This window comes from Nematostella vectensis, chromosome 8 (assembly GCF_932526225.1).
Source record: "Nematostella vectensis chromosome 8, jaNemVect1.1, whole genome shotgun sequence".
Lineage (NCBI taxonomy): Eukaryota > Metazoa > Cnidaria > Anthozoa > Actiniaria > Edwardsiidae > Nematostella > Nematostella vectensis.
Genome location: NC_064041.1, coordinates 2463215 through 2476613, shown reverse-complemented (window position 1 = coordinate 2476613; position 13399 = coordinate 2463215). Strand labels below are relative to the sequence as shown.

Sequence of the window (13399 nt, the reverse complement as noted above, 5' to 3'; positions counted from 1 at the left end):
TAGATCAGCAAGCACAGGACGTGACAGGTCAGATCGACTGGGTAGGCGACTAGATCAGCAAGCGCATTGCGTGACAGGTCAGATCGACTGGGTAGGCGACTAGATCAGCAAGCGCATTGCGTGACAGGTCAGAACGACTGGGTAGGCGACTAGATCAGCAAGCGCATTGCGTGATAGGTCAGAACGACTGGGTAGGCGACTAAATCAGCAGCGCATTGCGTGACAGGTCAGAACGACTGGGTAGGCGAGCAGATCAGCAAGCGCATTGCGTGACATGTCAGAACGAATGGATACGCGACTAGATCAGCAAGCGCATTGCGTGACAGGTCAGAACGACTGGGTAGGCGACTAGATCAGCAAGCGCATTGCGTGACAGGTCAGAACGACTGGGTAGGCGACTAGATCAGCAAGCGCATTGCGTGACAGGTCAGAACGACTGGGTAGGCGACTAGATCAGCAAGCGCATTGCGTGACAGGTCAGAACGACTGGGTAGGCGACTAGATCAGCAAGCGCATTGCGTGACAGGTCAGAACGACTGGGTAGGCGACTAGATCAGCAAGCGCATTGCGTGACAGGTCAGAACGACTGGGTAGGCGACTAGATCAGCAAGCGCATTGCGTGACAGGTCAGAACGACTGGGTAGGCGACTAGATCAGCAAGCGCATTGCGTGACAGGTCAGAACGACTAGGTAGGCGACTAAATCAGCAAGCGCATTGCGTGACAGGTCAGAAAGACTGGATAGGTGACTACATCAGCAAGCGCATTGCGTGACAGGTCAGAACGACTGGGTAGGCGACTAGATCAGCAAGCGCATTGCGTGACAGGTCAGAACGACTGGGTAGGCAACTAGATCAGCAAGCGCATTGCGTGACAGGTCAGAACGACTGGGTAGGCGACTAGATCAGCAAGCGCATTGCGTGACAGGTCAGAACGACTGGGTAGGCGACTAGATCAGCAAGCGCATTGCGTGACAGGTCAGAACGACTGGGTAGGCGACTAGATCAGCAAGCGCATTTCGTGACAGGTCAGAACGACTGGGTAGGCGACTAGATCAGCAAGCGCATTGCGTGACAGGTCAGATCGACTGGGTAGGCGAGTAGATCAGCAAGCGCATTGCGTGACAGGTCAGATCGACTGGGTAGGCGACTAGATCAGCAAGCGCATTGCGTGACAGGTCAGAACGACTGGGTAGGCGACTAGATCAGCAAGCGCATTGCGTGACAGGTCAGAACGACTGGATAGGTGACTAGATCAACAAGCGCATTGCGTGACAGGTCAGATCGACTGGGTAGGCGACTAGATCAGCAAGCGCATTGCGTGACAGGTCAGAACGACTGGGTAGGCGACTAGATTAGCAAGCGCATTGCGTGACAGGTCAGAACGACTGGGTAGGCGACTAGATCAGCAAGCGCATTGCGTGACAGGTCAGAACGACTGGGTAGGCGACTAGATCAGCAAGCGCATTGCGTGACATGTCAGAACGAATGGATACGCGACTACATCAGCAAGCGCATTGCGTGACAGGTCAGATCGACTGCGTAGGTGACTAGATCAACAAGCGCATTGCGTGACAGGTCAGAACGACTGGGTAGGCGACTAGATCAGCAAGCGCATTGCGTGACAGGTCAGAACGACTGGGTAGGCGACTAGATCAGCAAGCGCATTGCGTGACAGGTCAGATCGACTGGGTAGGTGACTAGATCAACAAGCGCATTGCGTGACAGGTCAGATCGACTGGGTAGGCGACTAGATCAGCAAGCGCAAGATTATTTTTGTGGTTACAATAAGAATCATCAGTCATACGATACTGTATATTGAAATTGACGACCACATCTTCTCTTTACTCTGTCAAAAGCGCTCGAGCGGGTATAGTTTATTTTTGCTATATGCCGATCAGGAGCTAAAAAAATGCACTCTTGATTAAATGTTACACTACAGAAACAACTTCTTTGGGCTAGTTCAATAATTCACTCTCACTTTGTTGATTAAGCATAGTGTTATTAGTGAGTATTCTCGAAATTTGATACCTTACGGGTGTGAATCAGCCCCCCAAAGCATTCACAACTTTGTCCTTGATTCGATTCACTCAATATAACCTCTTTTTTTTCTTGAATGGAGGAGAAAGGAAAGCAGCTTTTCTTTTTCTTGGAGTTGCCAGCTCAACCACTCACGTTTTTTTGAGGTTGAGATGGTGAGAGGGACAACTCGCATTTTTCTTATAAATGTCCCTTTTCCTGGAGGTAGCGAGAAAGCTCACCTTTTTCTTGGAAGTGCCAGATCGCAGTAGCATGAACAGGAGACACGGAGAGTGAGAGCGTCCTATCTTCCAGTTCCAGCTCGACCTCTACTAACCCAAGATGGGTTTTCCACTCCAGTGTACGCATCGCCTTTAAAGCCTCGAATCCCCCTCGATATTCCGCCATAGAGCTACAAGCCAACGGGTGTAAGAATAATAGGCAACTGGTGTAAGAACTAGTCAACAGACTCGTCACTGGCCCATGGAACAACGAGTCAATGGGTGTAAGAACAAGTCAACATTATTGTGGGGCAGGAAGGGAAATGGAAGGACAGTAAGGGGAGTGAAGGGACAGTACGGGAAATGGAAGGACAGTAAGGGGAGTGGAGGGGCAGGAAGGGGGAACAGAGGACTGGAATGGACACGAAGCGCTAAAGACAAACGACATTCAAACTTACGTCTCGACTGCATCCGGGACTTTTAGCTTCTCCTCTCGAAAAAGCGGCCAGAAAACGGCGGACAGAATCATAGCGTTAATGTCAACGGGGAGTGGCTGTGCAAAGAAAAATATAAACAAATTTATTGTACGTCTAGTGCTCGCCATAGATGCGCGAGGGTACTCATTATAGTCATAGTTTCAGTATACACCTGGACAAACACTTGATGTGTAGGGGCGGATCCAGGATTTCCCGAAGGGGGAGAGGGGGAGAGTACAGACTCAAAACAAACAATAGCAACAGAAACAAATGCAGCAAAACATAGCAGCAGCTACGACAATAGCTGCAGCAATAGTAATAAAAGCAGAAACAATAATAACAGCAGCAGGAACATCGAGACAACGGCAAAACAACAATGATAACAAAGTAAAGACTGCAATAACAACAACAAAAACAACAACAACAACAGTAGCAATCGTGTTTTTTTTTTGGTGGGGGGGAACGTGAGCTCTTGACTATGAGTGGTACCAATGACTACGAGTGGTACCATCGACTACGAGTGGTACCATCGACTACGAGTGGTACCATCGACTACGAGTGGTACCACCGACTACGAGTGGTACCATCGACTACGAGTGGTACCATCGACTACGAGTGGTACCATCGACTACGAGTGGTACCAATGACTATGAGTGGTACCAATGACTATGAGTGGTACCATTGACTATGAGTGGTAACATTGACTATGAGTGGTACCAATGACTATGAGTGGTACCAATGACTATGAGTGGTACCATTGACTATGAGTGGTACCATTGACTATGAGTGGTACCAATGACTATGAGTGGTACCATTGACTATGAGTGGTACCATTGACTATGAGTGGTACCAATGACTATGAGTGGTACCATCGACTACGAGTGGTACCATCGACTACGAGTGGTACCAATGACTACGAGTGGTACCATCGACTACGAGTGGTACCATCGACTACGAGTGGTACCATCGACTACGAGTGGTACCATCGACTACAAGTGGTACCAATGAATATGAGTGGTACCAATGACTATGAGTGGTACCAATGACTATGAGTGGTACCATTGACTATGAGTGGTAACATTGACTATGAGTGGTACCAATGACTATGAGTGGTACCAATGACTATGAGTGGTACCATTGACTATGAGTGGTACCATTGACTATGAGTGGTACCAATGACTATGAGTGGTACCATTGACTATGAGTGGTACCATTGACTATGAGTGGTACCAATGACTATGAGTGGTACCATTGACTACGAGTGGTACCAATGACTATGAGTGGTACCATCGACTATGAGTGGTACCAATGACTATGAGTGGTACCATTGACTATGAGTGGTACCAATGACTATGAGTGGTACCATTGACTACGAGTGGTACCAATGACTACGAGTGGTACCATTGACTACGAGTGGTACCATTGACTACGAGTGGTACCATTGACTACGAGTGGTACCAATGACTATGAGTGGTACCATTGACTATGAGTGGTACCAATGACTATGAGTGGTACCATTGACTACGAGTGGTACCAATGACTACGAGTGGTACCAATGACTACGAGTGGTACCATTGACTACGAGTGGTACCATTGACTACGAGTGGTACCAATGACTATGAGTGGTACCATTGACTATGAGTGGTACCAATGACTACGAGTGGTACCATTGACTACGAGTGGTACCAATGACTATGAGTGGTACCATTGACTATGAGTGGTACCAATGACTATGAGTGGTACCAATGACTACGAGTGGTACCAATGACTATGAGTGGTACCATTGACTATGAGTGGTACCAATGACTATGAGTGGTACCATTGACTATGAGTGGTACCATTGACTACGAGTGGTACCAATGACTATGAGTGGTACCATTGACTACGAGTGGTACCAATGACTACGAGTGGTACCAATGACTACGAGTGGTACCATTGACTACGAGTGGTACCATTGACTACGAGTGGTACCAATGACTATGAGTGGTACCAATGACTACGAGTGGTACCAATGACTACGAGTGGTACCATTGACTACGAGTGGTACCATTGACTACGAGTGGTACCATTGACTACGAGTGGTACCAATGACTATGAGTGGTACCAATGACTATGAGTGGTACCATTGACTATGAGTGGTACCAATGACTATGAGTGGTACCATTGATTTGCGCTGTTTACAGTCCAACACACCTTTTTACCAGCTCTCCCTCGGCATGAGTGGATGTTGCTGTTGATTCGTCGAGAGTCGGCCACATCTTTCAACATGATTTCGCAGAAGTGCAAGTGGGATTCTCCGAACCGCAGCTTCAACAGCTCGAGGTACCGCAACTACAACAAATAAGGATTTACTGATATTATTTTTGACGCGCGCAAAGCATGGTGTTCTATCTCCAAGAACATGAAATCACCCAGGGAGCCAATCAGAGCGCGCGAAACACACGTAATGGAAAAAAAGAACAGGAGAATATGTGAAGAAATATCTGTTACTATAAAAAGCAACGACATCGAATAGGCTCTGATCTGCTGCGAAACCAACACCCCCCCCCCAAAAAAAAAAGGGGGATCGCTAAAAAGAGTCCGATTTGTTTTCTTTCAAGCTATCCCATGTTCGTTAATCGTGACTTAAAGGAGGCCAATCACGCCGCCACTTTATGCTCCCGCTCAATGACGAGTCACAATAAAGCATCCATTTCCATCGGCTTATTCAAGCAAGTAATCAAGATATTTTCAATCAAATATCGTCAATAGCATATCAGACTTCATTCGTAAATTGTAATTTTGAAGTTTTCTTGCGAATAAACCGCTGTATTTTCAATGATAAAAATAACTAAGGAGTAGCTGATCGGCATTTTTTAAGCCGCAGCATACTAAAAAAATACACATAATACATGTAATTCAGAAGCAAAACCATTATACACTATTAAATACTGCTATAGGGTAATGGACGATACAAGTCGAATTTATTTAATAATCGAGTTCCATATTCACAAATGCGCACACCAATCAATGAGATTAGGAATTCATCCTATACATTCCGGTGAATGACGCCGATAAACGCGCTAAACTTGAGATGATAACCCTGGGAAATGCAAAGATGCATTCACCGAGAGAAATGTAGTGTGTGAACCGAAGGTTGGCAAGATGGAGATAGAATGGAAAAGATATACAACTCCCGATAGGAAAATAGGTGTCATTCCGAGAAAATAAACGGGCTTTATGATTTTTAAATGAAAGTAAATGGGCAATGGGCCTCGGTCGGTCAAAACAACAGGAACAACAACAGATCACAGGAATAGGGCGTTTGACCAATCAATTGTCTTGCTGTGTGCACTCAAATGGTAATGGCGCGACAGTTAAATTTGCAATCATTTCTAAACAGCTTAGAGAATCCAGGCTTCTCTCGTCCAATGACGATAAGCCAATGCTCGTCACGGCATTTTGGCTGAGCGTCACTTGACGAGATAAGTCTGGAGGCCCTGGTACCCAGGGTTAATAGTTTTCAAATCAGTGAAATAAATCTTTTGAAAGGTGATTATTTAGATGGTTATTCTACCACTCACGAGGCGAGCTAAAATACGAATTCATTTGTAAAAAAAAAAAAAGGGAGAAAAAGTATCAACTTCGATAACGACTTGACAGTGCAGATATATTGCCCCTAGCAAAAAGAAGCGACAAAAAGTACATCAACGTTGTTTTGGAGATGAGCCAAATGCACTTTTAGATTTCGACCAATAGAAACAACTAGCTGTCGCTTAAAAGCCAATCAAAGACATAACAAAACAAATATTACATCCTTTTCCTTGAAGGAAACAGAGCTGCCGAACGGAGACAATGAAATTCAAAATTTTCGTCTGTGGAGAATACTATTTTAGTTATCAAATTGCGATCCGTCTCCTAGCGTGATCACTTAATCGTACAAGGAAGTTATCGTAATCAAGGAATGACATACTCGAATTTTCTACAAAAAAACACACACACACAAAGAAGCTTTTCATATTCAAAACATCTCAATTGCTTAATTTTCCGATTCGATGTTTTTTTTTTCATACAAAGAGGAAAGCAATTGTAATATATGCTACGAAGACTTGAATTAAAAACGACACAAAAAAAGTAGTCTGGCTGTGGTAAGCGTAATTTGAATAAAATCATTTTCTGAGGTATACATTATCAACTCCAATGCGTGGCAGACGGATAATAGGGGAAAAGCTCATCGGCTTATAGCTCAAAGTATTCTCTAATGCAAATTGAAATAGGTCATTTGAGAACAGACAATGATTATCAAAATACTTCAGTGGAAGAGCGTATATGAGTATACACAACCTGGTTGCCTTTTTACAGACAACTAAAAAAAAAGGAATTTAAAATCGGCTCCCGATGAGAGCTTCACAGATGTTCTAGCTTGAAAACATGATATTTTTTCTCATGAAGTACGAGTGCAATTATTATCACAGCCATCAATACTTGGAATGATCGATGAAACCATTGAATCCACACGAAAACCTCGCAGAACTCTCAAGACGAGCGCCATAGAAAGGTCAGTGAGGTCAACAAAACCATTGGCTTACTGACTGCTTTTATAATCTATGTTGTAAACAAAATATAGCTCATTCGAGCAATCAAATTGGCATTTATTTAAAGTCAAGAAATGATAGCAGCATGTAAGAATATTGACATGAATTCGGACAGTACAGGTGTGCTCTAGAATAGGCAAAATACAGATATGGAGACGCTGCTTCCGTACCTGCGAGAGAAATGCAAATGTTCTCTGTGCAGCGAAGTCCTGACAGAACCAAAAATATTGAGGTGTTTTCACGTATACTGCCAGAAATGCCTCCAAGCCGAGACTAATGAAGCCGGAGAGAAAAGTAAAATATTGAAATGCCCTTGCTGCCTCGAGAAAACAGAGACTGCGAACGGTGAGGCGAACTATAGCATCTTGCATTCACGATTTCTGGAAGTTCTCTCGATTATGGAGTCGAATACGAGCGGCAAAGAATGTGATATCAAGTGTGCGTGTAAAAATAGATTAATCGCCATCGCTCACTGCTTTGACTGTTCAAGATATTTCTGTGAGAACTGTTTGGAAGCTCACAATAAAATCAATGACGAGCACAGAACTGTACATTTTGCGGGTTTCCAAGAAGGAGATTACTATGGGATACTTCAAAGACAATCGTTCTGCGAGCGGCCAAATCACGGTAAAGGGTTGTTAAGTTTTTACTGCGGAACATGCAAACGAAGTGTCTGTCAGTGTTGTATCACAACAGAGCAACAAAATACCGCTCACGAAATCTCTGGTCTTGACTCTAAGGGTGAAGCGCTCAAGTACATTCTCCAGGGCACTCTAGATATCTTGAAGATCAAAAGAAAAGAGGAAAAGAAGAAAAATAAGCTACTGGAGGAAATTATTTCTAAGGTCAAGATAGACGCCGAAGAGGCGAAAGGCAAGGTAGCGACAGCGGGAGAGAACCTTATTTCATTCATTACAGAAAATGTGGTCGAGCTTATGGCTGAGATAGATAATGAAGTAGACCAAGTTATCAGAAAAAAGACGCAACAAGAGCACCTGTTACTACAGACAGAAAAAGCCGTGGATTTTATCAGCGAACTGGCCGCGTTTGGCTCTCCACAAATTATGCTTTCCACCATGGAGTTCGTTCACGAGCGTTATAAGGAGCTTATCGCTCTACAAACTGACCTCGACGACATGTCACACAGAATCAAGTTCATGCAAAGCGAGGGGAGCCGTAAACTCAAGGAACAAGGGCTGGGGTCACTGATCGACCCTATCAACAGTATAATCCACGTGGAACCGCCGCTCGAGGCGCTATCACCGGTTCATCTGAGCGTGTTCTGTAAACATGTCAATGACTTGTCCAGCGTGTTTGAGGATGTTGTAGATGTGAAGATTAGCCCTGTAGAGGATGTCAAGCTGCTGCTAGTATCTGATAGAAAGGGCGAGAAGTACGCTGTGGAATTCACGCCTAAAGTGCCACAGAAGTACATTGCAGAGGTGACGATTAATGGAGAGCATGTGAGTAATAGTCCACTGGAATTGGAGGTGAGTCAAAAGTCAAATATCATCTAAAGTCAATAGTCTAGAATCTTAAATCTCAGAGGTGACGATTAACCGAGAGCATGTGAGAAATAGTCCACTTGAGGTAAGTCGAGAGCAGTCGTTTGAAGAGAAAATCTCAAGCACGTGAGTAACACGCAAACTAAATGTCGTTAAGGGCTAGCAAATTAGACTAAAGCCCTAGAATCTATAGTTGAAAGTCGATTGATGTCAGTTAATTGTCCAAAACGAAAACTTTTTTGACTTGAGGACTCGTATATTTTTACTCATTGGTAATAGAGTCGCTAAAGTAGAAACCTGAATACCCAGAAAAAATCAGTTCGAGGCATTCTAGTGATATGAGTATAGATAAGAAAGACCTACTAATCTTCAATGTTATCTCAAGGATTTTTGGTCATTTTAATAAGGCCAGCCAGCAAAGCAACTCTCTCGTGACTTTTTGCTGTCAGGTATATTACTTATTGCTGGTCGCTCTAGTTAGGACCAGAAGTGCTAGGATTAGAAATCCCGTGCGCTAGGCCCTTCGCACGAAAAAAACATATTGTATGTTTACAATATTGTTTTTATTGCCTGGTTTACCTATTAACGAAGGCTTTAGCAAGGTTATCAACTCATCTACCGACAGCGCTAATACTTATGTCTGTTCTCAATGTTCGGTTTACCCAGGTGAAGCCCCAGCACCTGCGCATCATCGCCGAATACGAGCTACAAGGGCTGACCGAACCACTTGGAAACTCCTGGGGCATCGCCGTCAACAAGAGCAACACAATGATCGCAGTGACCTTCTGGGATTCCCATATCACGGCCGTATTCGCCATTGACGGGACATTCCTGAGGGCCTTCGGGAAACAAGGGAGCCCATCCGAACAGCTGAATAATCCTACGGGCGTGGCGTTCCTTAATGACGACTATGTGGTAGTGGCGGATGAGACAAACCATAGGTATAGTGAAAAGCTTTAAGAGCCCTTGACAGCCACACCTTTGTCTTCAAGAGCCCTTGACAGCCACACCTTTGTGATTTGTGACTTTTGTGATAATGGTCCACAGAATCTATCTTCTGTTATCACCCCTACCCCCCCCCCCCCAAAAAAAAAAAAGGTCCGCGGTATTTACCTACTGTTATCACATCTTTTGTAGGATCAGCATCTTCGAAAGCACAAGCGGTAAGTGCCTCAAGACGATAGGCGAGAAAGGTCAAGGAAACGGCGAGTTTAGCGCACCTGACGGGGTCCACGTGGATGAGCAAGGTCTCATAGTGGTCTCCGATTACATGAACAACCGCGTGCAAGTGAGTGAACATACAGTATAATGAAGGCTTTATAAGAATATCATCTTTTCCTGATAACCAAAATATTAACGCAACAAGAACATGGTTTCTTCAGCGGAACAGACAACAAATGTCAGACCTTTTTAAGACTTTTTAAGACCTAGAATTTTAAAAGTTGATACCAGTGTAAACTTGAACAAATACATCATTCGTCAGTAAAAACCAAAAAAAATCCATCCTAGCATAATCATTGCTGGAAACACTAAACGTTTATCGGAGATTTGAAAAGAATAAGACTTCTTAAGACCATCATCAAACTTTCCTCCAAATTTATGACCTTTTAAGGCCTTAAAAACGTGAACAAAATTTATGACATTTTAGTACCTTTTAAAGGACCCGCGGGAAGCATGAAGACTCGAGAACAATATTTGCTGGCTTTGCTAAAAGGCAGTGCCAGAATCTATACATCCGGTTTTAAATGCAGTCTTTAGTGTTAATAGTTGGCAGTCCCTGAACAGGGCAGGTTAACCTTGTTGTGTTTTTTGTACAGGTGTTCTCCGGGGACGGCACGTACCAGTTCCAGTTCGGCCTGGGGGATGAGTTCGAGGAGACCATCCATCCAGTATGCGCCATCTCTCACGGCGACACCTTTATCGTCTCCGATTACGGAAATGACGTCATACATGTGTTTGACAAGCAGGAGGGCGCGGTTACCAGGCGATGCGTGATTGGCAAGCAGGGGAGTGGAGACGGGGATCTTTGGTGCCCTTGGGGGTTGGCGGTGGATAATGATGGAAATATCCTTGTCTGCGATATGAATAACTACCGGATCGAGAAGTTCACGCTGGATGGACGGTTCGTGGGTAAGACCACCGAGAATATTGGCCAACCTATCTTCTTAGCTGTGCTTACTGATGGGCGAATAATTGTGATGGATGATAAGTCTAAAAGGATGCTGCATATTCATTGAGTTGTGCCAGTCGCAATATCGTGCCGCAAGCAAAACTAAATGCTGCATCAATCCTGCACCATGAAGAAGGGGTTGAACCAGTTTAAAAGGATCCTACCCTTTACTGAGTTAAGGACGGCATTGTGCCACAGAACGTTGCTGCAAGTCTTTCACCAATAAAATGGAACTGAACCAGTTAGAGCAAGGTACAAAAACGATCCATCTCGTCCTTGAGTTGAACAGCCTTGTTCACAAGCAAACAGAAATATGCTATAAGCCTTACGCCATGTAGAGAGAATTACGTCTAGTTGAGCAAGGCACAAAAAGGATCCAATTCTTTATTGAGTTTCCTGGTGTCTCGCGAAAACAGGTAACATGACGCAGGTAGCATTTTTTGCAATTACAAGAAGGAATTACGTTTCAAGACTATTCGTAAATTTGCCATGAGAGGGATAGGAAGGCATAGGTAAAATCGTATGTAAAAAGTCTAGGACTTGGCGATTCTTCCATAAGAAAAATAATAACGAAGAGACGCAAGTGACGGAAGCGGTGCGTACACCTATATCAAATGCGGAACATTAGATAAAAAAAATAGGCACGCATTACAATAGCCACATGCTCGTATGTGGCTACTGTAATTCATTCGTCATGTATTAGATTTTCAATTTAAAAATAGGACAATAACTTATTAATTCAACAGATCTCATTTTATTTTCAACATATAAATTTAACAATATTTCAAAACATAAATGAATAATCCACACAAAGCAGAAAATAAAAGTCCCCAAATGAATGTCTTTGCACCAATAAGAAATTAGGGGTTTATGCATATTTGTTGTGATTAATTTTTGCCCCGAAAGACAATATGAAGAAATAGCAAAGGAAACAGTGCTTGAATGCTGTACCTGACAGTTGGCAAAAATAACAAGAAATGGTCTTAAAAAATACCGTGTAACTTCACGAGCACAAGTTGGGATGAAGCATGAACCATGTGCGACTCCAAGAATTTGTTCTTTGATCAGTATTTAGACCTGCATTCGGCCATGTTGACGATAATCGGGAAATGATAGCCGTATTGTTATTGGTTAGATTTTGCCAAAAGAAATTTAATATAAGCTGTGTTGTGATTGCCTGGAAAGAGCCAATAGAAGACGTGCTTTGAATAGCTATTTAAACATTCCGTTTCTTACACCATATTACACTAATCACGATGATATTAGTGCCTTCTGCTATCGCAGCAGCCACTTAAAAGTGAGTTGAAAAAACCAGTATATAAGCCGATAAATTTATGTTAGCTAGGGAGAATCAGGGCAATTGGAAATTACACAAGTAGTCAATTGAATCGAAAGCGAACAAATCAGATCAACCCAACAATCCGTTCTTGTAAAACGGAGGATTCGGGGAATAAACGAATTCCAACATATTCAACATTGTGTTGTCATCTCGCAACCCAGCAATTCTTACTTCATCGCTTTGTGTTCAGACGTATTATGGATCGCTTTGTTGCCCCTTATGGCACGTTTTTGTTTATTTTTTTTTTACTGCTATTTGGAAACCTTTGTCATCTAAGAGAAATACCAAGTACGAGAGGCATGATATGATGATATCCAACTTACATAACGTCGTAAATGAAATTAAAAGTTTGTTTTTTAGACGGTTGGGATCAGATGTCATATATTTATGTTACTTTTCCAAACAAACAAAGGCGTGGCTGACAAGGGCTCTTTAGCTTAATGCGTCATCTGACGACGGGGCTTTGCAACCCAAAAACGTTTACGTAATGACGTAAAGACGCCTTTAAAGACCACCACCAGGGGTTTCGATCCTCCCTCACCCCTGCATCTGCATGATGAAAATACAGCGGAACCTCTTTATAGCGGACACCCTATATAGAACGAATTGAATTATTCAATCAAATTTTATGGTTAAATCCTCGGTAAAACGAACACATTTTTCGTGAGTCCGTGAAACGTAAAGCTCCATTGTAATAGAATCGTAATTATTACCTCTCGATCGGTGTCGTAATTGAAGGTGGAAAGTATTCTGTCCGCAAGAAGAGTGCGGTACTCAGAGACAAACAGGTCCTTACTGCCGTAGATATTCACCAGCATACTGCAATATACACCGTACAAAGGGTTATTGATGAATTTATATTCACAATATTCGCCGCACAAAAGGTTATTAATGGATCTATTCACAATATTTCAACAGAGTTGCCCCGCTGGCTTGAATAGGGCCCGGCTTTTACAAGTTACATGTAAATAGGAGTGAGAAAGAGATACCAGGGGCAGAAATAAAAAAAATTGTCTTTTTTAAAGTGGGATGGAGATGTGGATGTCGAAATGGAGATTAAAAGTCGTCTCGAGTCCAAGCTCTCACAGGGTTGCGAG

The 13399-nt window shown here is 43.4% G+C and overlaps 2 protein-coding genes across 5 annotated transcripts in view; one reads left to right on the top strand and one right to left on the bottom strand.

The window, feature by feature from the left end:
• The window catches only part of LOC5504223 (anaphase-promoting complex subunit 2), a 59365-nt gene that overhangs the window by 10436 nt on the left and 35530 nt on the right, over nt 1–13399 (bottom strand). For all 4 annotated transcript variants that reach the window (XM_032372499.2, XM_048731240.1, XM_001625106.3 and 1 more), the window contains 4 exons: nt 13016–13121; nt 4908–5045; nt 2697–2791; nt 2260–2429 (listed from right to left, as the gene is read on the bottom strand). In XM_032372499.2, coding sequence (XP_032228390.1) covers nt 2260–2429; nt 2697–2791; nt 4908–5045; nt 13016–13121 — 509 coding nt within the window. The remainder of the gene's footprint in view (nt 1–2259; nt 2430–2696; nt 2792–4907; nt 5046–13015; nt 13122–13399) is intronic.
• LOC116611883 (E3 ubiquitin-protein ligase TRIM71) lies at nt 6821–12432 on the top strand. The gene is made up of 4 exons (XM_032372500.2): nt 6821–8778; nt 9460–9734; nt 9931–10081; nt 10611–12432. The coding sequence occupies exons 1-4, from the start codon at nt 7438–7440 to the stop codon at nt 11028–11030; spliced, it is 2187 nt and encodes a 728-aa protein (XP_032228391.2). The 5' UTR covers nt 6821–7437; the 3' UTR covers nt 11031–12432.

Bases quoted from the DNA above. Each gene is read 5' to 3' on its own strand.
- LOC116611883 (XM_032372500.2), top strand. From the start codon at position 7,438: ATGGAGACGCTGCTTCCGTACCTGCGAGAGAAATGCAAATGTTCTCTG. The intron at 8,779-9,459 runs GTGAGTCAAAAG...CGGTTTACCCAG, and splicing joins ATAGTCCACTGGAATTGGAG to GTGAAGCCCCAGCACCTGCG. The intron at 9,735-9,930 runs GTATAGTGAAAA...CATCTTTTGTAG, and splicing joins GCGGATGAGACAAACCATAG to GATCAGCATCTTCGAAAGCA.